Genomic DNA, 26,788 nt, shown 5'->3' on the forward strand with positions numbered 1-26,788 from the left:
CAGTAGTTAGACTTTGTATTTATTCACACAAAACATAATACATTTCTTCAATAAGGCAACACAATACTGTATATACATACAATGATCTATATGTATACTATATTTAAATTTTTTTGTCATTCTGTCATTTTATCTATCACTACCAAGTGTAAATAAATAGTTTAGCAAGTCATGTAAAAGAGTGCCAGATGCAAAAACTTCAAGTCATACTGTTCGTACATCCAACGCAGGAATGCTCACTGTAATATATTGTGATTACTGATCTGTTTTAGCTGCAGTTGATTTCTGAACACACGTTAATGATTCAGAGATTTACTGGAATATAAATTAATAAGGCGACCCTGAGAACTTCAAGCACTGCAGCTTAATAAAACACACGATATGCAAAACACAAGCAAACCAAGAAGGCTGTTGTGACTTATTATTTAGTTTGCATGTGTTTAAGTTGCAGTTAAATGACCTCTCAGGTCCACCATAAAAAAAGGAAAGTTTGTAACAGGTTAAAACAATTTCAACATCAATTTAAAACCAAACATAGGAACAACTGAAAAAGAAACAAATATCAACTGTATTTCTTTTCACAAACAGCATTAACAGTAATGGCGATTTCTATTATTACATCAACGCTGACATCATATTTAGGTGCTGGAGTGAGTGATTCCTAAATGGTGCTCGTGATATGAAACTGTGGTGGACACTTGGAAAAAAGTGAAACCATTTCTCAGAGTGGAATGAGCGTGTTGAATGTACTGTACAGAGTGATGCGAAGTGAAAATGCTACGTTAGTTCAATACCCATTCTCTTCACAACTGATAAAATTGTACAATCATTTACAAAAATATAATTCTATTCTGCATTAATAAATGACAGCAGTGATTATTACTGGTTTAGAAGTCAACAGGAAAAAAGTTTAGAACCAATAACTATGTGGAAATAAGAAAATGACATCAAGCAATAGTACTGGAAGTAATATCTCTGCGTGATACATGAGCAGTACTAGATGTCACTCTGTTTTTTGACCTGCTTCCAGGATTGTGTTTCTGGCACGTAAACCAAATATCACCAACAGAGCTGCTCTTTTGTCCTGTTTGCATTTGCACAGTGTGATAAAATGTTTGAAATCAAGCTTCAAATCTGGTAATTAATTCAACGACCAAGGGTATCCTTCACTGTTGTAACGTAAGCCAAGTTCTTTTTTTTTTTTTTAAACAAAACTCTGTACCACACTACAGTATGATCCTCCCAAACACACTTTAGTTTAAATCAAACCAAATTTAGCATTTATCTTATAAGCAGTACACAAACAATACATGGTTCAGCCGTTATAGTATAATGTAGTTGTAGTGGATTTTGGTGCATTTGTAGTGTTTATTAACAAATTTCTTAACAACTAATAACCATTAAAAGCAACAACAAATGTTTGATAACACAGTATGATCTTAGATAATCATACATTGTCAGTATTAAACCTACATATAGTTGTGATCCTGTTGTAATGAATGCTTTATAAAACACTCAAGATTGTTATAAGCCAATATGTAGCTGGTTGTTAACTACAGAAAATAGGATTATATGCTATTACAACCAAGTTACACTGTGCAATCTAACATTACGCAACTGTTTATGCAACGACTATGAGTGCATCATAGGAGGAGCTATAGTTGGTAGAAACACCGAAAAACTGTCTTCATATCTGCTACAACTGCACCATACAGTTTGTTGTCATGTGTTTCATATACTGCTTATAAATGACACATAGTGAATGTATGACTGATAAGGCAATGCAGTGACTATGATTCGAAAAAGGTTTACATCATTCATGTTTGTTTTTTTAAGTGTTGGATGTCAGCGTCTCGGACCCGACTTCAATGAGCAGCAAGCTCATGATATATTGAGATTATTCCTTAAATCCCTCAATGTAAACACACACAAAATCTCAAAATCTGCATATACAAACTTACACACAGACACACACACTTACAGACACCTACAGTAGGCGAGGGCAACTTTAAGGATTTTCACACACTTGGACAGCTTTGTTAACCCAGTAGGGTTTGTATACAGTATGTCCACACTGTATTGCAGGTTATGGAGAAGGTGTACTGGTCTGAGGAGGGAAGTGAGTCAGAGAAGCAGCATCAATGTTGAGTAGACTGGAGCCATAGCAAATATAAACACTTCCATTGAGCCGAAACCAGTAGTCTAATAATTGATTAGTGATTGACAGACAGTACATTTGCAAAAAAAAAAAAAAAGACAAACACTTTGTTGTTTAGATATTAATGGCATTTTTAAAATATGAAATGCCTTCTCAAATATGACTATTTGCTGGTTTTCTGGGTTTTCAAAATAGCAAATTAAATATGTGTTTTGGTTTTTTGGCAGAACAAGTCATTTTAAAATTATCTTTTGGCTTCTGGAAAATAGTGATTGACATTTTTCACAGTTTTCTGACATTTAATAGCTCAAACAATTAATCACTATTAACACACTTTTCTGTTCCCTGTATGATAGTCATGAAAGAAACAAAGAATGTGCTTCCATCTTACCTGCTTCCTCCATAAATTACTTACTTTACTCTACAACTCTGTCACATTTCAGTCCTTTAATCACTGTATTCCAATGACGAATCTTAACATCACTGAGGCTGCAGTAGGGAACAGAACGTAGAGCTGATGAGACTGTACCATACATCTGTACATGTGGAGGGGCAGGCAGTGTCGAAGTGAACGCAGGATCACAACTGAAATGGTGGCTACTTCATTTTTAGTTGCCATGGAGACTAGACACATGGCTTGACTGATCAATTAAGCCTCAATTTGACTAAAATGTACTTGAGTCAAAGTTCATTTGCAGATTTTGATCTTTTCATCCATAATCTTTAAATAAGAGAACAGGGGAAGCATGAATCAGGACGCTGCCTGGAGATTTTTCAGAGAAAAAAAGATTCACTCACTGAACCTCCAGCAGCTCCACAATCAACACTCTGCACTGAACCCTGACCTCTGACCTGCCCGTGAAGCTAAAAACACATTTCTCCTATCTGGAAACCACACAGCATCACAAACACGGATAGGGCAAAGTCTCCAAGGTTCTGAAATGTAAAAAAAAACAATAATTCAAAGTAGTCTTGTCCGGTGTACACATTTGCAGCTAAATTCATCAAAAGATACTCGTCCTTGACAAACACATACATGCATAGCAAACACGCGCGTACACACACACACATCTCAGCTGTAGTTGTAGGTGAAGTTATATGAGCTAGGCTCCTTCGGCACGGGAGGCGGCGCTTCTGGAATCGTGATGTTCTCAAGGTCGAGGAGGCGGAGCTTCATCTCCATGCTGATGAGAGTATCTAGGTCGCTGCGTGTCAGGTCACTGCCCATCTCCCTGCCCAGCAGCGCACACAGCCCATCAGTCCAGATGCAATACTGCACATGTGCACAGACACACAAAGGAACATCTGTGAAGGTTGTGTCAAAATTGCCATTCACAGCAATTTAAGAGATTCTTCCCAGCAAGTTGTATATATGTTAGTTGATTTAATTGCACTGAACTACACATTCAAAACTACTTTTGCCACTTTGTGACTGAGCAGTTTTTAGTACTTTTGATAGGCATACGAAAAAAAAAAACTCAAATCATGCTTCTTAGTAAAACCAGTAATAACTGCTTAATATTCACCAAAAAAAAAAGACTAAAAGCATGGAAGAATTTAGCTCATTGGACTTACAATTAAATCATATTTTGTACATTTAAAAATATCGTGCATCATCAGTTTATTTTCTACATATAAAAGAATCTGTGCAATATCAGTATTTTTCTATTTTTCAAAAAATCTGTGCAAAACCATTGATATGTGCAATATTGTTATTTTCCACATCCAGAGGGATCTGTACAAATTACACATAATCACATATGGATGAATTAGTGCTTATGTATCATTTTTTTGTTATGATTTTATTTTTCTATTTATTTTCCTTACATATTTGCACTATCACCATTGCTGCTGCAGCACTGCACAATCCCCACTGTGGAATTAATAAAGGCTTATCTTATCTTACAATGGAAATAGCTTACAGCACATAGTGATTCATCGAGAATGTGTCCCTATCGACAAGAAAAGGTAGGAAACGACCATTCTGCAGTGTAATTACAATGTAAGGATCCACTGCTGCTGCTGCAGCATTGACATCCTAGAAGAGTTACACCACTGATTATTCAGACTCGGCTGATGCCATTCAAAATACAGCAGCAGAATTTTCACTTGGCCCATATTCAGGTCGGCGAGTGTTAAGGGGTTAATTGATTTTTTTTTTTTTTTTTGGGCTCCCTCGGGGTGCAGCGAAACAAGCTGTAAACACAACATTAACATTTTATCACCTTCTAAAGTTGATATGGCAAATGTGTTGACAATTTACATGCGTGCCAAACACTGAATAACATTTGGAATTCAGTTGGAGATGTTTCTGGCCACCTGGCAAATGGGAGTCCAAATATTCACTCACATTCTGCTCTCTTCACACCAATTCCTGAGGGAAATATCTGGCTCTTTAGCAGCTAAATACTTGACTGTGTTCACCAGCTGGTTACCAAGTTTGTCTGTCTGCAGTTTGATGCTGAGAAGGTAACGTGCGGCAAATTTATTAGAGCTTTTTCTGTGAAAGCAGCTGCCTGCTGCTGTTGGAAATGAGGATGATGAGAGCAGTGGGACTGAGCCCAAATAGCAAAGCTGCTGATGTAGCGATGAAGTGAAATACGCTAAAATGCTCCACAGAGCTGCACAATGCAGGTGAGAGTCAGGTAAAAATTCTTTACACAAGTGATCCCTTTCATATTAAACATAATAATTCGACCCACTGTTCATATAGAAATATTGATCAGTGCAACTTTAAGGCTTAAATTTGGATTAAACCCCCTCTGCACACAGACAGCTGTGAACAGTGAGGAGTTATTGTTACAGTACCTTCTAGTTCACCTGGAGGACTTGGTTTCATACATGTGCAGCAGATCGTTATCTTCATATTTCTAACGTGCATGCTACTGCTGAGCACCGCTGCCCTTGTACTGACACAAACTTGCATGCATATGTCTGCAGAGGGGACTCTTTTGCACTGGCAGGCATTGAAAGTTTAACAATTGCATATATGCATTATGCCTTATTGTGTACATATCGACTTACCTCGTATTTATTGGGTGCAACAAAATTGAGTGTTTCATCAGGATCATAGAGAACAGAGAAGGCCAACTCCAGCACCTCCTGCGAACGCAACAGGTTAAACAACACGTTTCCTACACTGACACACAACAAAGAATGTGAGGATGACTATGTGACTAGAATGCTAATAAAAAAAAAATAATGAAAATGATCTGACCTTGTTTTGTTTTAGAGCACTTTTCTCCTTCATATGAGGGCAGTCTTTCCCTGTCACCACAGACTTGATATCTGAGACGGGGACTAGGAGGAATACAGGAGAAATAAACAAATAATTACAGAAATTTATTAAGGAGAGCCTCCTGACAGATGCAGCGTGGCCTTCCAGTGACAGTGTCAATGTGTGTGTGTGTTATGAAACATTTATTAACTGGGAGAAGCAGCCACTTGGAGAAATAAAGGTTTTCGAAGTGTCTTACTCTTGTCACTGAGTAGCTCAAAAGGCACTTCACCCTGAGGTGACTCATCCAAGTCCCCGTAGTGCAGCACTTTGTGATTCAGAGAGAGTCTGCAGAACCAAAACTTCTCTACAAAAAAAGGCATTGAACACAGTGTTTAGGTGTTAGACAACAGCAGCGGCAGTCCTTCAGCAGGAAGAGGCAAAGCGATCGTACTGATGCTGTATGTACCTTGCCTTCGGCGGTTCCCCAGTTTGCGGAAGCAGCTTCCTTCGCACAGCCGGTTGAGTCGCTGTTGCTTGATGAGCTCCAAGATCTCGGGTTGAATTCTCTCCCGCAGCTCACTGCAGCACAAACAACAAGAACAAGCATAAACGTACAACGCTATATGATCATAGAAACAAAGTAGAGTTTGGATTTGAACTTATTCAAGCAGCATTACATTTGATTGCTAAGAAAACATTAAACGTGCTAAATGAGTAATACTCCACAGGGTTTGTCAAAACTACACTGCTGAAGACTTCAAAAAATGCAGAAATGTTGAAACTGTACTGTAACGTCAGAATGTGAGGCAGAGGAGACGCAGACTGACATGATCGGTGGAGACTGGAAGTCATCCTGGCTCATTCGTTCTGACTGTCGCAGACGCAGGATCTCGGAATAGTTGAGGCCACGCAGTTTATTCTTCAGCTGGTCGATAGATGACGGCTTCATCGCCAGAGCTCTGGTGATCTGCTCACGAACCACCTGCATCACCTGGCGGGGGTTGAAAAGACGGTTTCAAAACAGGATGAGAGCTACAGTATTCTCATCCGCTTAGCCATGACTGTCTCTGGCAGTACTTTCAGATTAGCTGCATTGGTTTTTAATGAGCCATGAATATTATTAAAGTCAAATTCACAGAATCATCTTTTTTTTTCATTCAGAAACTCAGTCTGCTGACAGCCATCTTTTGACTTTTCTAAAGGCATCAATATTTAAAACACAGTAAATGGTTTCATGTATCCCTGTTCATTTCATTGAACGTCGAGGTAAGTAGTAATTGTCATGCATTATTTAATAAACCAAAAACCTTTAGGCTGTCTGCTCCAGTGAGCTGCTAAGTCACACACAGCAGAGCACAGCAGCTACAGCAGCCACAGCAGCAATGTGTTCCAGTAGAAAGCCTGCCATCGCTCACGTTCATACTGGGATAACTGGGCAGACTGAACAGATGGTGAGTGTTTGGTAATGAGGACCACCTACTGTAACCAACCTACTCGCTCAGTATCACTTGATTAGAAATGTTGGATGGCATTTAAACTCTTAAAACTGATGAATGTAGCTCATCTAAAAATCTACAAAAGTATATTTGTTATTTTGTTGACAGCAGTTTTTAGCACACATTTCACTAAAGGTCCAAAATGTGATGCTCTAAGAGGAAAAGTCACTAACGTTTATTGTTTGGGAAAGTATATTTGTTCAAGTATTAACCAACATATGCAATTATATTTTAATTTAATTTGATTTACAATTTATTTAACCCACTTAACACCAAAACCCACTGATGTTGTCCTAAAGAAATCAACAAAACTACAGCATTTATTAGAGCCAAGAACTGGAAAAACAGAAAGAATTGTCAGATATTCACCTTTCTGATGGTCGATGAACTAAACATATGTGATGTGCAGCCTGTATGGTAACTTCAACCCAAATCTAAAGTTAAAATTGTGAGAACTGTGAATTTTTTTTGTTTCAGCAGAAATTACTGTAGTCTACATCCATCCATCCATCATCTATACACCGCTTAATCCTCACGAGGGTCGCGGGGGGGCTGGAGCCTATCCCAGCCGACTTAGGGCGAAGGCAGGGGACACCCTGGACAGGTCGCCAGTCTATCACAGGGCTACTGTAGTCTACATATTTCAGTTAAAAAAAAAGCCAAAAAATAAACTCTTTGCTATGGCCAACAGTGACGTGACAAAAATTCAGGAACTATTCAGCTGAACTGCAGGCTGTGTTTACACAGAGCAGGGAGGAGACATGTGGAATCAAATCAAAAATGTACGCAGTAACATATCTGTAATACACAGAGCCTGTAAGCACTTTGGTAATGTTGTACGTGTGTGTTCCAGGTTTTCAGTTTTTGTAATCAAAGAAATTCAACGTTTGCCTTTTCTTTTTATGATTTATGGCATTGTAGCTAAGTCATACCGCAAAAAAAAACATTTTTGAGTTCTCTCTGCTTCTAGCCATGGTTGTGCTGTTTCCATAGAGGTGCACGACTTTATACCGCAGCACAAAATGAGCCCACAGTCACTAAAAATGTGACACCCAGAAGCTGCTTAGAGTTCAGAGGGCTAAGGAAGACTTCAGCCTAAAAATGATTAGTATTCAGTTTTAAAATTCTGCATATATATAATGCTGCTTTCATTGGCAAAGTTTAAATATTTCAGTGTAGTGTTTTTCACCAGTCCCATCCTTTTTGACTGTATCATGTTTTGGTGCATTTTTAGAGCAAATAAAAAGTTTTAGAAAACGGTGTTTTGTTCTATGCACGGATTGGATCTGTGTTTGTGAAGGTTGTCATCTTGGTTGCACAGTGAGCTTTGCATAATTGGAAAAACCACAGTCACATGTATGGCACAACTTATGTGAGGTTTGTGTGAGAAGGCTTACACATGCATTATGAAAGCTGGGTTAAAGCAGGGAATGTAACGCCTATAAACATATCTGAATATATGTGAAATGACAGTCAGAAGGTTTTGATGTCAGACCTTGTTGAAGTCTTCAGCTGTGGCCCTCATCTCCTTCCAAGTTTTATTCAGCAGCTGAATGCAGACGCAGAAGAACTCCTCCCATGCCCGGTCATGGGTGAAGAACATGGGGTGATAATCGTTGCAGCCTTCATTAGCTGCACAAAGCCATGATTTTAATTGTAAAATGAAAACGCTGGCATGAGAGAGGCATTCGTCTCTCTCACACCATCCTGCTCTAAAGTAATGAGCGTCAGTGACTTTTCAGAGTACAACAGCTACACACTAAGCTACTTACGCAGTTCTCCGACCTGAAGTATCTCGCACAGCATTCGAGTGAGTTCAATGGCGCAGCGGCCAAAGGGACACTCGTGCTTGTCCTCTCGGCTGCTGTTTTCCAGGACAATCTGTCGTGAGTGGAGAGACGCATTAGGTGAGGCCGACTTTTCTGGCTCCGTGAACTGAGTAAAGCCGTGCCCTAGGCCAACACTAACCCTGATGTACGTATCCTGGTGAACCTTGGCCAGATACAGCATGTTGTCCAGAGCCAGCATCCCTGGAGGAGTCTGGGTGAAGTCCATGGCTGGGTTCACATGGTTCTGCATTTCAAACACAGACGGCATGAGCCAGCAGGCAGTAGAACAAACAGCTCACATCTGCCCGAATCTATTTACACAATTAGTTTAATAATTATTCCTTTTGACAAGAAGAAACTGAAATTTGTAGAGGAGACTCACAGTAAAACCCAGCATCTTGTAGTCCTTGGTGTACATCGCCTTTCTCTTTTCTGTACCAGTGGGGTCATTTTCTCCATCAAAGGCAATTCTACGCAGCTCAAAAATTATGTCTCTCTGAGCCTGGGAGGAAAAAAGCCAACATGTGAAGAGCATATCAGCATAAACAGGTCAACATTATCGCAGCAACATAACAAACAAACCCATAAAAAGGACAGGTGAACCAGCAGTGAGCAGATGGCTGCAAATAAACTCAGCTAAAAACAGGGAAACTTTAATTTTCTGGTCCACTTGTTACACTTAAGGCAGATCCATCAGAGTGGTTTCTCCACTGCTGGAAGGCAGACTCTGATTATTGCCCTTTTCCAGGATGCAGGCTGTTACCATTCAATTAACCATACTGTTCATTTAAACATACCACCAAAGTTTGCTTACATTTTATATACAAGCATCTGTTTTATTGCATTTAGCAGTGCAGTAATCTATTTCAACAGGATGACGCGGCAGTATGGAAATAAATGTCGAATATTGTACCTGGTCATTTGGATCCATTTTGGTCATCATTCGTTCTTCCAAAAGGTTAAAGGTCAACACCTGCAGGACATATAGCTGATGTGCCATTTCTGCTTTGATTGGTCGATTTCCTCTTATAACGTGCTGCAAAAGAAGAGTCCTACGATTAGAACAAAACCTCTGTGTGGGCAGCAAAGGGTGCGTAAACAGCACATTGTATCAAGCAGCGCAAAACAAAGCTACTCATGAAACAACAGCAAGGCCTAATAAACTGTTTTTCCTCTATCGAAAGCATGACATTCTATTATATTGTGTTTATTGTATTGTATGTTTTGACGCACTGCATGATTACTGTTTGATGCAATTATCAACTACAACAAAAAGAAAAATAAATTGACCAACAACGTAATGTGTCAAAACAAACTGGTGATAATACAGATGGTGATTACTGCAGCATAAATGGAGTTGCATTCAAGGTCCACATTGGACCGTTACTGTCCAACCGGTGAGCAGATCTCATTAACAGCGAACACACTCGCAAGGTTTTGGTTCCATGAGACCAAACAATGCCGGAGCAGCTCCAGGACGTTTTCCTGCTCCAGGATGTTGGAGTGCAGCATCTTCCATGCTGACATTTGCAGCCAGTTCAGTCAGGCACTCCCAGACGAATGCCAAAAGGAATCATTTTCAGAGCAGATTCTGTTCCACTTCATGGACTTGGTGTCGTATCACATTTGCTGGTTCTGTGTCACAGCTCCCCAAGTGAGCAAAGCTTTGCATTTCCCAAATGCTGACCAACTCTTGGTCCCGAGGATGAAACTATCACCAAAGCCCAACACTGGATAATCCCAAGGCAGGATAAACAGAAATATTTTGCATATAGAAGGCATTCTGGTGTTTTGATTCTAACTAGTTTCAAAAAACAGTCTCTGGCAACTGCTTAAAGCTTAATGAAGCTCGTCTGAAGGCTTAATAGCCGGCAGAGCGGGGTATGAGTCCTGATGTGCAGCTGAGTTTGTCACAGATATTTTATTCTCTGCCTTTCAGACTTGATACTCACATTGAGAATGATGGACCGCAGGTGTTTCTGAGCCAAAGTGCTTGCCATTTCCTGAGGGTGAAGACATACATCATTGCAACACACAAATCGACGTTTTGCTACACACCAAAGCAGCACACAACAGTATCGGTACTCAAGTGAAGGGAATCTTTGCAAAAATAGAAGCTAAATTTGAACCATTTGCACTTTACACCTTCTGAAAAATGTGGCCAAACTTCACTCCGTCAACACAAGTCTGTCTGCTGCTGCAGCAAGCTATGGTTCTATCTTAATTTGAATGGATTATGCAATGGCTTTCCACGGCACAGAAACAGCTCAAGAGTGAAGGAGGAGAAGGACTGTGGAGTGGAAAAGATGGTATGAGCTGCTGAGGGATGCGTACTCACAGTGAGGTGCTGCTCCAGCGGGTTAGTATACTCCTCCTACGGGTTGAGGGCAGGGAGGAGGGACATGGGCGTGACAGTAATGCAAACAAAAAGTGCACACACATGGACAATGAGATACAAGGATACATCACCGGCACAGCATGCAATGGAAAAAAAGAACACGAAACAGAATCATGTCAAATAAAGACATTAAACAGTCACGACATATCTGACACCCATGTATTTATTCATTTATCCAGCTGGTGTAGAAAAGATTTCACAGTTAGAAAATTTGATCCAACCTCAGCAGGTGATGCTGTGCTGGTTGCTCTCGTGTCTGCAAATGTTATTATATAACGTTTAAATCAATCCATTTCTTTTCTGCACCTCACTCCTTCCTGCCTGACTTCATTTTGAGAATAATTAGTTTGGAAAATGAAACTGAGAACATCTAAACTGGAGCAAATAGATCTGTTAATGTCAGTGTAGAGTAACTCCGCATTTACTGAACAAATGAGGTTTGAACTGGCATTTAGTTGATGGCTGCAGTCATATAAGCGTGTACAGGATACACCGTGTGTCCCTCTGCTGTGTTCCTCCCACTAGAACTGCCTCAGTTCGCCCTCCAGTGGTCAATAACAGCAGCTGGAGAGGAATGTGTGTTAAAGGACAACTGTCCGAACCTACTGTACGTCATAAGGTCACCGAAAGGAAATGTTGCAACCTGCAAAAAAAACTGAGGCCACTTCTTCTTCTCACAGTTACGTATAACCCAGTGCCTCCTCACATACTGACCTGAATTTACCATTTGCACTTTTAAAGCTGAGTGAGGTTCATTTCTAAGTCTTACGGGTCTTTGGACCTTTGCAATAAGAATTTTGTTGAGAAGTTTGTTAGTTAAGTGTAAAGTGGTGACTATAGGAGTACCACTGAAGCCAAAACATCTGCCCATTCAGTCAAAAGTGTGTTTTCTTAAGCACACAAATTAAAGTCACAACAAAAACATTTGATCAAAATGTAAAGACTAACAATTTAAAAGGGAAATCCCTCATGAGCAAAGTTAATTATTTGTTCTACAATCCATTTTCTGTCTTTTTCCTGCATATCCTTGGTTCTCAACTCATAAACTATGGTGACAAAAACGGATGATAAATACAAACAGGTTATGTATAGAATTAGTCACAAATAAGCAGATGCAGACTGAGTAATTCTTGCTAATAGGAGAATATTTTTATATGAGGTTTTTATTTATTTTGTTGTCAAAAAATAATTTTGGAAATCAAAACATTTAATCAAATGTTCAATATTTGTACAAATGTAGTGCTTGTAACAAAAGCAACAAGTTACACTATTTTAATTTGTTTAATCTAAATAAGATTTCTTCATTTGCTGAAAAACCTAAACAGCAAGTTTTATCCTCCAGTTTTCATTCAGTTTTTTTTCACTCCCAAAGACATTATTTCTAGGTCTGAAACAGAATTACTTTCTAATAAAGGAGTGCTTTAAGTTAGACTGTCGTCTCCTGTAAAAATATGAAAATACACGAGCAACATATTGTTTAACTTCTTGCTTAAACTGAGAAATCAAACTTTACATGGAGTACTCTAATTTAGAAACAAAGCACACACAGGGACATAGTATGACACAAGATTAAACACTGCAGTACACTACTGCACAAAAGTTACAACTGCAGATTCAAAAGAACGAGACAGTGACATACTGGACAGATGCACTCACTCCTTCAGTGTTTGTACATTTGTTTGTACTGCAAATACATTTCAGATTTAAAACAATTGTGTAAGTGAAAAGGGTGAGATATTTATTTAAAAGAATATTGATCATGTTATTAAGTGTTATAATTTAGCATTTGTAGATGCATCTGATTTATTTTTCAGACTTGTTAACTTTGCTAAGAAAGCTACCATTTCGTGATTTACATACCTTATATACCGCAGAATAACATCAAGTTCAGTCCTTCACTTCACTACAAACCCTTTTTATTAACCTTAGCCTAAAAATAAATAACTGCTGCATTCTAAAGGGCGCCACATCCCTTCACAAACACTCATCCTTCGGTTACAGCTGAAAAAACAGCAGGATGACAAATGTACAAACTACAAAGGGAGGTGAGTACTATTTTGAGTGAGTGTGTCATTACAACAATGACTGTCAGACAGAATCCACAACGTGACAGCTGGCAGACAGACGTCTATCGTGAGATTAGCTTTAACTAACCTACTGCTGCAAATGCAATGAGTCAAAGCTCTCTGATACCAAAAAACTGAACAAATGTTGATTATGTTTTTTTTTAAGAGTGAAGTATGAGGATGGAACATTAGTATTCCAGTTATGTCTATCTACTGAGAGTAGCGCGCTGTGCTGTAAGTGCACTTACCTGCCGTCTGTCCTCTGGTGCCTTCAGGAAAAGAGCGTTGATGAGGGCGATGGCATAGGTCTGGATCTCCTGGTTTGACCTGAAGAAATATCCAGCAGCGTAGCAACCAGTTAGAAGCATCGTGCTCCAGAGATATCCACACAGGACTTAAACTACAGGCTAACAGCTACGCTACACACACAACATTTACACTTAGTTTTATCGGTACAAACGGTTGGGATGAGCAGGATTTTTAGATGCCAGCAACAGTTATACAACTGTTATTCTATATTTTGCTGTTCCGTCAACACAAGTGAGCGTATCTTGGAAATTTTACAAGACATCAACAATATTTTAATCCAATAAACAGACCAAAACCAACATTGAATCCCTCCAACAAACATCGCCAGCTTATCTAATTCCTAATATAGCTTCTCTATCTCGTAGGGCTCTGTTGTCACCCATAAAGTATTAACAACATATCAGTGAGCCACACTGTTTGCACTGGGTGACATGTTTCATCATTATGATTACCAAAGGCTTTTTATTCTATTCTGAGTGGATCCCACATACACTGTCTTTCTGCTGCTGTAAATACTCATCAGAGCACCCAACACAGATGGAATACATAAAGGAGTCACTGACATATGCACTGAAACTACAATGCCAGGCTGTTGCATATACAAAAGGTAACTGTCCAATGTTTTTTCACATTTATTTCCTGTAGAGCCGGAGCTAAGAGCTAAGAGAAACAGGAAAGTATTGAGTGTCAAACTAACACTGTTGGTTTTGGTCTTTTCACAGGATTTCATGATGTTTGATTGGGGTCATCTACACATCCTGAACTCATCCTTTAATCCTATTCAGGACTTTTGGGATCTTTTGGACCCCAGGCCATTTTGAAGATTTTTATATCTAATAATAATATAAAAAGAGGGACATTTGTCATACATTTGGAACCAAAAATACGTTCAACTTATCAGAAAATGCATTTAACATCGTATAAAAGTCTATAATGAATACCAACAAATATTTTGCACATATTCTTTCTTGGGATCCAATGAACGCCGAAAGACCTTCTGCGTATGGCAACATGAAAGTCCTGAATAGGGTTTAATAGTTCCATGAACTAAATCATGGCAAATACAGCAGCATTATTTCTAAAACACCCCACACTGCTACGTTCACTTCTTTGCCCCCCGTATCAGAGTGCGTGAAGCCCCTGTGCGTGTGTGTGTGCTCACACTTGCAGGTGCCCGATGAGTTGTCCCACGGTGATTTCCTGGGCCACTCGGTGGTAGAGGCTGTGGCTGTTCAGGACCATGCTCTCCAGGATGGCCAGGGAGCGCTGCAGGATGGACACGTCCACCATCGGCTGGTTCACATAGCCTGCAATCTGAGTGAGGACAGAGACTGAGACCAGGCAGATAAATCTGAATCGTTAACATGCCAGATTTGCATTTTTTTTTTACTTTATTCAGTTGGACTTGAAAGTGTTTGTGGTAAACAAAAATAAACCAGGGTAGAAAGTTTCCAAGTGAATTCATAAAATCAAGTAGAACAGAGCTTATGTTCCTTTTTCATTATGTTTTATTTACATATTTGTTATTATTTTTGTTTGTTTTGTTGCTACCTACTTTGTAAAGTGTCTTTGACTATCTTGAAAAGCACTATATAAGCATTATGTATCATTATTATTATTAGTATTAGTATTAGAACCTTATTTGTTTGTAAACGAAAACCAAACTAAGAGTTCTGTTAGTTTCCCCCGAGTGGCTGTCAAGGCCACAGTGAAGTTTCCAGAATAAAACCATTCACATACACACTGACAGAGCTCTACATAATGCGAGAAGTTGCCAGGCAACAGCACCCACGCACTTCCGTCGTTGGAAAGAAAAAAAAAGGTCAAGTAATTAAATAAAAGTACATGAACAAAAACGAATAAAAAGATCGACCTTGAAATTTCAAACAGAGACTTGTACAGTTGAGTTTATGTGAAACTCTTAACGCGTCTAATGGATTGTTCTTTTGTTGGAGGAGGTACCTGTTTGATGAAGGAGAGGGAGATAAGGTCCCAGGACACAATGCCATGATCCATCAGCTCCAGGAAGGCAGTGAGAGTGAAGGCCAGCATTTCACCAAAGCTGAGGGAAGTAAATGACGGTTAGTCATTTATCACATCACTCGTTTGTCATCTAGTTTGGCTTTATAGAAATACTAATGTAAGCAGATAAGGGACTGTTTGGCTGAACTGAGTTGAACAAGTATGGAGACAAATTACAACTATAAGTAGTAAAACATCTATGTAGCATCACTGTTTTTTCTACACTGTTGAGCATCTGAGAGCACTTATTTATTGTACATGTTGATTCCTTTTTTTTTTTTCAAATAAACAATGAAAAAAAATCTTCTTCTTTTTTTTTTTTTTACGATTATCTGAATTATAACTATGCTATTCAGCACAAAATACACTTTTGAGTTCTGTCTCCTTCCAGCCATGGCTGTGCGTTTCCATAGAGATGCAGGACTTTATGCTGCAGTGAAGAATGAGCTCACAGTAAGTAAAATGTGTCAAGAGGAAAACATGCTCAGAAACTGCTTCTGGTTAAAGAAAACATGGCTTACAACTTGCAAATTTTGCACGGACAACACAACAAACTGTCAGCAAACTATCAGCACAGTCGGATGTCAAAAACAAAATCAGCGCTCACTGGGTGCCGCTCTCGACCAGACGAGCCAGCGTCCCGATGCCCTCCATGTTGATAAACTCTGTGGCAAAGGTTGGGTCTGCAGACAGCTTGGCGAGCTCTTTCAGAGCCTCAAGACGAGCGTCGATGCCATGAGACTGGATCCTCTCCAGGAGCTGACGAGCAGCACGACCCTGTCACAAACAAGCAGCATCACTTTCATGATGTGAGTCACCGCATCCATCCATGTCAGTGAATTTGGGGAAACTTTTATAGAGAACAGAACTTCAGAATGACATGAATACAGTTTACATTTCACCTGCTTTTTGTCAGATATATTTTCATCTAAAGGCAAGCAAGAGAACTTCAAGATGTAAAGGTTTCTATCATTAAAAGTTCAGACACAGAGCATGAAACCAAAACTACAGAGCATTAAGGTGGTATATGAACAGTGACAGTTTGGGTCTGATAAGTGCACTTCTGTATTTTCTTCTCAGTAAGTGTGGCTAACTTGACGACATTTAAAACTTGTTTGACTGCTCAAATTCAGAAAATATGGCCAAAACATTACAAATAAGATTGAATTTTAATACTAATGTTTCAATTATTAGTTAAAGCACTTTTGGTGTTTTTGAGTTGGAGGTTTGAGATGCAGTTGGAAGCCGGATGGGATTACAGAGACAGATTATCATACGTGGTTACTGAGTTAGAGTCTGCTGCTATTAAGCATGGCAAATCACAACTTCTTTTAAAAGCACTGCTTTCCCCATCGTGACATAATGACAGTTTAGTTCAGGAGTCACAACCAGTATGTCCGAAGAGAAAAACCCACAAGATCTTTTGGATGAATTCCCAATTTTCCATGGAACATAAAGACCGTAAAGTAGAGTGGATATGTATGCAAACCTTTCCTGTTAAACACAAAATAAGAATTAAAGAGTTGAGCAAAAACACAAACCAGTAAATGGTTGTGTAGAAAGCTAATGGTTTTGAGTTTTAAGGAAGTTTCAAATTCAAAACTTCCTGTCGAGAGATAAAACCACGCGCTTGTTAACAAAGTTGACTTACGGGAGAAATGGCTAATCGAAGGATGGTCCCGTTTTTGATGTCACCACGGCTCTGAAAGATAATAAAGGAGGAATACTGAAATTCTGTAATGATTTACTATTTACCTCAATACATAAATAAGAAGAAAACAGTGAAGCTGACCTGCTCAGTGATGTAAAGCTGAGGACCATCAGCGTAACGCAGAGCAAACTGCTCCGAGCCTGACAAAGACCAGCTGCAGAGAAGAAAAGAGGAATAGAATAGAATAGAATAGAATAGAATAGAATAGAATACTTTATTGATCCCCCATTAGGCTTGCTAAGAATTCATTGTAAGTGTTAGATACGAAAGAATCAGCGGAACACAATATGGGAATGTTATAATGCAGTACACTCTAGTATGCACGAACAAAAGGTTGCTCAAAGTCAGATAGTTCCCTCCAGCAGTTGTATTTACACGAGTGGCAAACTGAGAGACTGTGGAGGAGAATTATCCAGTGGGCGTTCACAGTAAAGTGCAGAGAATTTTCCGTTTCAAATGGTAAAGGGAGGCAGTGGGTAGATGCAGCCCAGCTAAGAGGTGGATGGGAGAGATCAAATTTGCAGTATTTGTCTCTAAAATAAAGAGTAAAAAAAATAATAATAATAAAATAATTTTAAAAAGCAAAGACAACAGTGAATCCAAAAAAACAGAAAAAACAGTGGGTGAGAAGGATGATGTTTACAGTCAGTGATAAATCAGTTAAAGCATCTGCCATTTTCTGATATCTGTTCAGTCCTGCATCACTGATACGCACCCATTTTACTACAAGGCAGATTGAACATGAGGATAGTCTTTCTACCACACAAGCCTGTAAAAACCACACAACGCTCAAGATTAAAACCTAAGTAGAGGCGGATCATTTCTCTCCCTGGACTTGATTTTGTTTATCCTGAAGCAGCAGGTAACGCAATCGCAGCCACTTCAAAAGGGTATGAAAAATACCAGTTAAACAGATGAACTGAATATTGCCATGAATAAGGGTGTTCATTTAAAAAATAAAAATAAAAATAAGCGTGTCACACAAGTGCCTCTGGGTTAAAACAACAAAGAATTATTTGTTGCTTTACGGCACATAAATTTAATGATGTACAGTACAGAGCGAGAGCTGGACGGCAGTTCTTTCAGGACTTTCTGTTTTTTGTTCAGTTACATAACTTGCAGCGTTGTACTACACATCATTGTTGGGAAACTTTTGAACAAAGGAGGAAAATCTCCAAAACTATTTTCCCTTTAACATGCACACTGCCACATACAGAACTAACTAATCAGCTGCTCACATGTACAGTTTGTAAAGAAGTGTTGACTTGAATAAATCTTTCAATTTAATTATTTTATGCTAACCTGTGACTGATGTAATGTATCCATCTAAAGCACCACAATAACCAAACTGATTAGAATTCAAATTTCAGTCATGTAGTTATTCGCCACATTTAAAAGGACCAGTGTGTCAAATTTAAGATAAGACAGAACAGAACTTCTTAATCCCCCAAAAATATTGTTGTGCCAGATATTGTTTAAAACAAAATGCACAACAAGAATAAAAGCAGTGCCTAATAGAAAAGCAGTAAGATATAGGTACAGTGGTTCACAGAAAAAAGATAAATAGGATAAAATGACACTAGAATAGAAAAAGTAAGAAGTAATAACAGCAATTATAATGAGGTTGTAAAGTAATATTACACATAAAATAATGTTGCAAAGGAAATTTAAATCTTATTTAGAGGGATCTATTAGCCTAAATGGAAGTCAGTATTCATAATGATTGCTTCATAAGTGTATAATCATCTGAACCACTGTTTTGAAGCCTCCAGTTTTCTGCTTCTCCGTCGTCATCGTTGAGAGTTTGGATGCAGAAGTGACCATGCTAGAAAGACACAGAGGATCTGGAGTGGAACGAGGACTGACTGAGAACCTGAGGACACTTTGCCGACCCACCTTTACTACTGTGCACAGCTAATTATCACTCCTGATGAGACATGTCCATCAAGCCAACCACGCCACCAAATGGGGCCTTTACTTCTATCTAATAAGTATTTTCAGATGGACCGCTAGGACACCTGTGACAAGGAGGTCATTTTATTTATTAAAACATCTTAATGATTTGTTGAAAAAATTAAGCGACTTAGCTTTTCATGATGATTTTTGAATGGGAGTCTATTGGAGCCGGAGGTTTTTGCAGCCAGAACCTAGTGGTACTCAGCGGTATTGCGCTTTAAGGCACTTCTGCATTGGGCTCAATTTTTTATAGCCTGTAACTACGTCCATCTTTTATAATACAGTCTATGCTGTTATCCTAAATAAAATCTCTCACATCATTTTAGTAAAATAAAGTAGAAGACCGAAAAACAATATTTTCTCATTTGGTAACTGAACAGAAAGTTAGAAAGAATTAAAATCAGCTGGAAAACATTAAAACGCGTAGGAGCAATGCTTACCCATCACATACTTCCCGAATTATTGAGGACAAAGGTCTTTTCTGCAAGGGGAAAAAAACATTGCAAACATGCAAAATTACAAGATTAAAGGGGCTGAAATGAGACATAAATCACCCCTCCCCAAATTGCCTTTTAATATCACTATGATCAGAGCTGACATTTCTTAAATCTATCTTTAGTCCATCCAATTTATCGGGACTACAATTACAGGGACTTTCCTGCGTTCTGCATAACTAAAACACTTCACATCATTACTCATGCCTTTCACATTCAAAACAAATTAAAGCTGTGCATGATTTCCCCCTTTAATTATCAAGTTACACTCTAATGGTTTGCAAGAGTTGAGTCATTAGAGGCCCACTGGAGAGCTATTTAATGTGATGTTGTACACAAATACAGACCTGGTCCATCTCTATGAGCTGAGCGTTGGCACCGGGCCATTCAATAGCCACCTTTACAATGTCAGCTGGGGGCGGCATGGCTGGTTTATCGTTAGCACCCTGCAAGAGGAAAAAAAACTCCAGTCATTAGAACACTGAGCATTTGGTAACAAAGTCTCGTTTTACTGTTTTAACTTATTTCCGCTTTCTACATCCAAGCCAAGGGAAAACATTTTGAGTTTTTGCTGAATGTCAGAAGACTGCTTAACTTCAGAAAAGTGTGAACCAGGGGTTATACTTCACCTAATGGACAAATGCAGATAGGGTCAGTCACTCTCACAGCTCTGCTGTATAAACCTCTGTGTCAGCTCCCCTGTGAACACAGAAACCCACACACTGGTCATGAAAGTGCAAAACCTTGATTTCCTTGAAGCCCAAAAGCTTAGTTTGCTGAATCCCTGCATTTTCTCTCCTCTGAACTGAATCTGTCAGAGAACAGATCAATAAGCATGACTGTTTTACAAAAAACACCCACACACACACACACACACACACTCACACACAGTCACATAAATATCTTGGTCCACATACTGGGCTCTGGGTCTGCAGAATTTTTCTGTCCTTGTTTACAATATTGCTAATATATAACCTAAAAAAAACTGTACATGAGACTAATTTTGCATCTTTCTTGTAAAAACTCTCATGATGTTGTATTTATTATTAAAAATGTTATTTTCACACCCTCTGACACTTTTCAAGTTTTGCATTTTGGCAATGAATAAGTAAACACAGACATCAGCTGTATGCATCCAAAAACCAGAAGAAAATGGGATGTTGCTACTGACCATCTGCTCAAAGTCTATTCATGTTGCTCATTCATATGTAGCTCACATATTTACATTTGACCAGTTTTCACAATTTTTAATTAAAAGACATTTAATTCTTAGATAATTCCCCTGCCTATTTTGTAAGGCATCACTTTTTCATTAAAGCTTAATAAACGTATTTAATTATCTGCGACAAAAACGCTGTGATGAAAGAGCAGGAAGAGCACAACAGGGAGCAGTCTTTGGCAACAGAACGAGATCTCTCTCTGCTCTGACATGAAGAAAGCATGAAAAGCTTTCAGACAGACTCTGCTTGTGATTGGAAGATGACAACAAAAAAGGAGAAAGAAAAAAAACAAAACACTGCTGTTCAGCTCTTTGCATTCAGACTGCTTTCAGGATGTACTTAGTGCGGCTTATTACTCCTCATTTGAAAAGAAATTTTAATCATTAGCCTTCTGTTACATGTAAGAAAAACCCCTCTTGAACCAACAACAGTCTTCCCTAGAGATCCATCAGCGTTGTAGCATTTCCAGCACTGCAGCACCGTCTTTCTCAGGAGTTTGGATGTTTGTTCTATAAATATGTTCACCTGCCAGTTTACATCAACACCGGTTGTGACGTCTGACACTGTTAAGCTTTGATCAGTGATGAAATAAAGCACAATTTGTTCTCCAGCATACAGCATCAGTTGTCAGTGTGTCTTTACACTGCAGATGCCAACTCCTCATGATGAAAACATCTCGAAGTTGGGATAAAAATTTAAGCTGTTGCACAGTGAATAATAAGCATGAATCCTTTTGAATCTCAACATCTTTGAAGGATGAGATCACTGAACTGTGTTCTCAGCATAATTTGTCGCCACAGAGCTTAGCGGACTGATGGGGGATGACGCGGAGCACATTAACATCGACTACGACGAATTATAGGTGGATTCTGTAAATGATGCAGAGTGAAATTTGCCAATTAAATTCGGACTCCAACGAACCATCTGATGGAAAGACTGCACCACCCCCACATCTTCAAGCAGACTGTCCATCGCATCACATAATGTGTGATCTCTGAGCCTGCCCTGCTGAAAAGTTTGTTCTCTTGCAAAAAAAAAACAAGACCAGAATGTTTTCCACAAGTTCTGGTACTAATCTACACTTTCAGCATTGACATGTGGCTATACATTTGCACAGTGTTAAACAGTGTTATGTCCATGTCTGATACATCAACTACTGTATATCTATGCAATACACAGTAGTCGTTCCCTGTGGGATGGAGCAATACGTATGTTATTGTGCAGCATGTGGACCAACGACATCACGTATTAATAAAATCATAGTACTTTTTAAAACTGCCAACGATGACAAATAATTGCCACCAAAAGTAACTAACAATTCAATTTCTCCAGATTTTTTTAGGGAGTAATTAAAGGAGCACCTGAAAACAGTTCCCAACGTTTCCATGCAATCAAATGTAATTAACATAAGGTAGACAGACAAGAGATGATACAGATGTCATTATTTCATATCATAACCTTAGTAGTTTATAGGAAAATGTTTAAGATTTCCTTCCAGTGAGATCAGCCCTACTGTTTATTAACTCATTACTTGTACGATAACATTCAAACTACAGGGGGAACCATGAGGCTAATTCAGTGCACAAAAAGTAAAACTCCATCAGCCACCAAGGAACAACAACAGTCATTACACTGCCACGACTTCTAAAGGCCCACAACAGACAATAATGAAATAGTCAGAGCACAGTGAGTGACGCATCTCAGCAAAAACACAAGTGTTAAAAGCTAGTAAAATGGAACTAGAACACCATGTAAAAAGACTGACAATTAAAAGTCTTGGTAGTGATGTGCATGTGCTTTGAAAGCCAGAAACCACACCAACAGATATTGAGTTTACTGGAGTCATTTTGGGATTTATGCCAGTAAATATACTATGATATAATGCATCTTGTGAAACATTGCTTCCGATTTCATTTGGCAGGTGAGGCTGGTTCTTGTTTAGCTTTAAGGCAGGGATTACTCAGAATCGGCTTTGAAAAAATAGCATTATTGGTGAGGCTATCTTTTTTATTTTTGTCTGTCTATGTCAATGCAAAATAGTTGGTTCAATGTGGGACTGAGCAGTCTACTCATTTTATTGTGCACCATGGAAGAGAATAAATGTTTCCAATTATTATGTCATCTATTAAAAAAAATCAAATCGCGCTTTTATACTACAAACACTCACAAATAATTGTAAGTAAAAAAGAACAAAGAGCAGCAACAGCAACATATCAGTTGACTCCTAATTACGGGTGGAGTTGTAGACAGATTATAATTTAAATTATTTATGACTTAGCTGTATTTAGGTTTACAATTCAGTCTGTTCTTTACTCTACCCGTTTGGATCGGTCACCAAAAAGGACAGAGACAGAAAACAACAGATATTCAGGACTGCAGAAAAAAACCCACTGGGGCCAACCAGCCTTCCATCCAGGACTTAAACGTGTCCAGAGTCAGGAAGCAGACAGGTAACATCACTGCAGACCTGTCACACCCTGGACACAACATGTTCTAAAAAGCTCCCCTTTGGTGGGCAACACAAAGCAATGAATGTCAAAACAACCAGACACACAAACACTTTCTTCCCACAGTGCATCACTCTGCTGAACATTCAAATCAGTCAGAAACAACTCATTCTAAATCCTGAACTGAATATCACAGGTAAACAGAGGTAAGACAACCCCCTTAAGAACAATATCTATTTTATTTTTGATATGTATATATTGTGACTATCAATATGGCATTACACATAAACTATGCAAAAGCGAACAGATTTGTTTTTAGATTGTACAAAGCTGAACTTAAATCTTGAAAGCTTATGCAACTTAACTTTATTTCCAAAATGTGATGTTGCTATGACTTTGACTGCAACCTAAATGATAGATAACACACATTTTATTTCTACACTATTATGACCGCTATCTTCTGGGAAAACACCTGAAATAAAAACTGACTATACCTAGTGGAAGAGAATTGTAGGGGGGCATCTTACCTCAGTTTACCCTGCCTTTTTATAATAATCAGAGCAGCGTTGCCCTCTGCTCTAATACATTATCGTCCACTTACCTCATGTATATGACACCTCTATTAGCCTTTATATTTTTGCACAACTGTGAGCCATTCAATTGTCAACAATATTAAGCAATGTGCAGTATCTAGAAGTGCAACATCAGTTACACTACTGTTTTCGTAGCGTTCTCAAACAGGCTATCCCTAAAAGAATGAGCTATATCGCTGTTTTCACAGGATGCCCCTTTACATACTATATTTTTACTACGTTGTTATATTTTAGAGTTGTACATTTCTTACTGTACTTCTAAAAAAACTGTTTGATTGTGTGAATGCACAGACGGGATTACTGCTTAACTTTATTGCACACGCTGCAATGGCTGTGAGGGAATTCTATTCTATTGTATAAGGTGTCGATAACTCTGTTTATTGCAAATAACTATATTTTGCACTTCAAACATGTTCTTCTACACTTAACTATAGTTGCACATAGCTGTTAAAAAATAATTTTCCTCCTGTAACCTGTTGCCCTTGTTTAAATGCATGCATGTTTTGTACCTGTGCAAATTTCCAAGAATGTGGTCACATGCTTGGTCAATAAAGCTGTCTCTGTAATGACAAGTGGACCAGCATGCAAAGGAGCACTGCTGACACTAATTACACCTGTGCATCTCCTACATGCAAAAAATGTCTGCTGAGAGAAAGGTTCTTTTGTATTATATCGCAGAATAATGGTTGCTCTATTTTCCTGGACAGCTTTCATGAGAAGCGTTTCCTCCCCCTTGTTTTGTGCAACCCTGCTGCTGTCTAACTGGGAGCTTTAAGCTGAAACCAGTTTACAACAGTTACTTGGCCGCACGCGCTGTGTGGCGGTAGCTTAGCAACAACTGCTAAGGCGCCTGAACAGAAGAAGGCGGACAGCGCTGGAGGGTCGGAGCCTCCATTCACTCCACAACTTCTGCCGTGCTCTCCCACCACAAACACACACTTTTCCACCGCGACCCGGATGTTTCTGACGCCATTTTACTGTTTCTTTTTCTTTAATGCGGTTTCGGGGGGCTCCCGTCCGGGGCTGCTGGAAATAAGACACATGAAACTGTAGAGCGCCCAACTTTCATGTTAGCTAGTTGGACACCCCGAGTGGCGCCCCCTCCGGCTGCTAGCAGAAGAAGGAGGCTGCTCTCTGTAGGAGATAAAACATCTTAGGGAAGTTTAAATTCTTTTTTTTTTTCCCCTTCTTGGGAAATTATTTAATTTAGGGAATTTCACATTCTCGTAACTGAGGCGCAACAACAGGCGTCCTCCGGCGTGTTAGAGAACCGTTAGTTGGCTCATGTGCTAGCAAGGATTCCCGTCAAAGAAGCGTGTTGACGGTGTGAAAGCCAGCAAACACGCTGATTTTATGGGAAACCTTCTTCTATTGAAGTTACGCTTGAAGGCCTGATTATAGGTGATCGATTAGGCTGGACTGAAGCTATGGTAACCAGAAGGAGCCCCCTCAGACTGATGCAGCGGAATCAAGCAGCTTATTGAAAACAGCAGGCTAATTCAGAAGAGGCTAATTGTCCGCCTCAAAGTGATGCAAAGCAGCAAACTTACTCGCTATTTCAGTGACTACCAGCGTTGCTCCTCACAAGGCGGCTAATGTTATTCAGTCATCCATTCCGGCTTGTCCCTGTCCGCTCCTCCATTGCAGTCAGGATGCAGCCAGTCTCTCTCTCTCTCTCTGTCTCCGTCTCTCTCTCTCTCTGTCTCGGAGGCGGATGATGGCTTCACTCTGTGTGTTTTCTAACCAAAGCTTTCTGCTCTGCTAATGTCAATACTCGGTGCTACTCAGCCCGTGTCTGGGCCATCGATGGTGCCTCTCGGTATCCCTCTCTCTCCCCAGTGAAATACTTGTGGAAAGGAGACACGATTCCACGCCTTGTAGGCGGGACACAATGTAAATGTCACCGTCTGCAAATGTGAGGCAGACCCTTCTTCATCTCTTCATCATTTGTGCAAACTGACATCTTCATGCAGTCTGGGTGAGACATCACTGTTTCTATATGTGCAGAAACTGACAGGCAAAGATCTTTGACAACGGTTCATTATTGGTCAGACATCCAACAACTCTACATAGGTGTGGGCACCCCTGTGTCATGTCACAGTTTTGTTGCTAAGTAGATTTTTACAGGAATTTGACGTGATGAGTTCGTGCATGGGAGGGAAGATTTTTTTAAAGGATTACAAGATGTAAGAAGAAAGCAAGCGTTGCAAGTCAAATAAACACCAAGTGAAGCAAATCCAAGGAATTTTAGGCATTAAAGATATTTACAGTGTGCATGAATGTGCAAAATTATTTAAGAAAGTGAAACCTGACAGTACATGGTGTGAACAACTTAGAATGTACAGAGGGTGATCATTTTGCTTTTAAAAGTTTAATGTAAGGCACTAAGTCAGTGTCTATGGTGGAGGGTGAGGGGAGAGAGGCTCAAGCCTGGTTAATGAATATATAAGAACACTCTATTTAAACTTTACTTTTTTTCCAAAGAGGTTGTACATCTTTGTTAAATTATTAATAACTGAAGTAACATTTATAAACATTGTATATACATCAAATTAAAAACAGGGCACTTCAGAGATAGAAGTAAATTTAAGAATGATTTTTTTTTTTTTTAAATAGGAATCGGTGCTCATCCACATTTGCACTAAAGGCTTAGCATGTTTCCCTTTTGTTCATTTTAAAGCACAGAGATTGTCAGATGAAGCCCCGTTCTAAAAGGGGGCGTTCATTTTTCTCCACTTGGTAGCTAATTAAAAAAAAATGTCAAAAGCACCAGGTTGTTCAGTAGCAAACACTAAACACAATATTTTCTCTTTTTGAAAGTAAGGTTGCAACAATAAAGCCCAAACCAAGAAAACAAAGCTGAGAATAT

The 26,788-nt window shown here is 39.1% G+C and overlaps 1 protein-coding gene across 1 annotated transcript; it reads right to left on the minus strand.

The window, feature by feature from the left end:
• Positions 1–25,580, minus strand: LOC103359347 (engulfment and cell motility protein 2). The gene is made up of 23 exons (XM_008284653.1): positions 25,470–25,580; positions 20,289–20,358; positions 20,007–20,105; positions 19,606–19,646; positions 17,291–17,363; positions 17,150–17,200; positions 16,106–16,275; positions 15,439–15,538; positions 14,639–14,790; positions 13,416–13,494; positions 11,042–11,077; positions 10,656–10,706; positions 9,617–9,739; positions 9,086–9,205; positions 8,843–8,947; positions 8,647–8,755; positions 8,370–8,506; positions 6,206–6,369; positions 5,845–5,957; positions 5,635–5,742; positions 5,376–5,458; positions 5,183–5,260; positions 1–3,431 (listed from the first exon to the last, which is right to left on the minus strand). Exons 3-23 carry the CDS (start codon positions 20,082–20,084, stop codon positions 3,231–3,233), a joined length of 2,172 nt encoding a protein of 723 aa, XP_008282875.1. The 5' UTR covers positions 20,085–20,105; positions 20,289–20,358; positions 25,470–25,580; the 3' UTR covers positions 1–3,230.
• Positions 25,581–26,788: the final 1,208 nt, after the last annotated feature.

Source organism: Stegastes partitus, unplaced genomic scaffold (assembly GCF_000690725.1).
Source record: "Stegastes partitus isolate 25-593 unplaced genomic scaffold, Stegastes_partitus-1.0.2 Scaffold368, whole genome shotgun sequence".
Taxonomy (NCBI): domain Eukaryota; kingdom Metazoa; phylum Chordata; class Actinopteri; family Pomacentridae; genus Stegastes; species Stegastes partitus.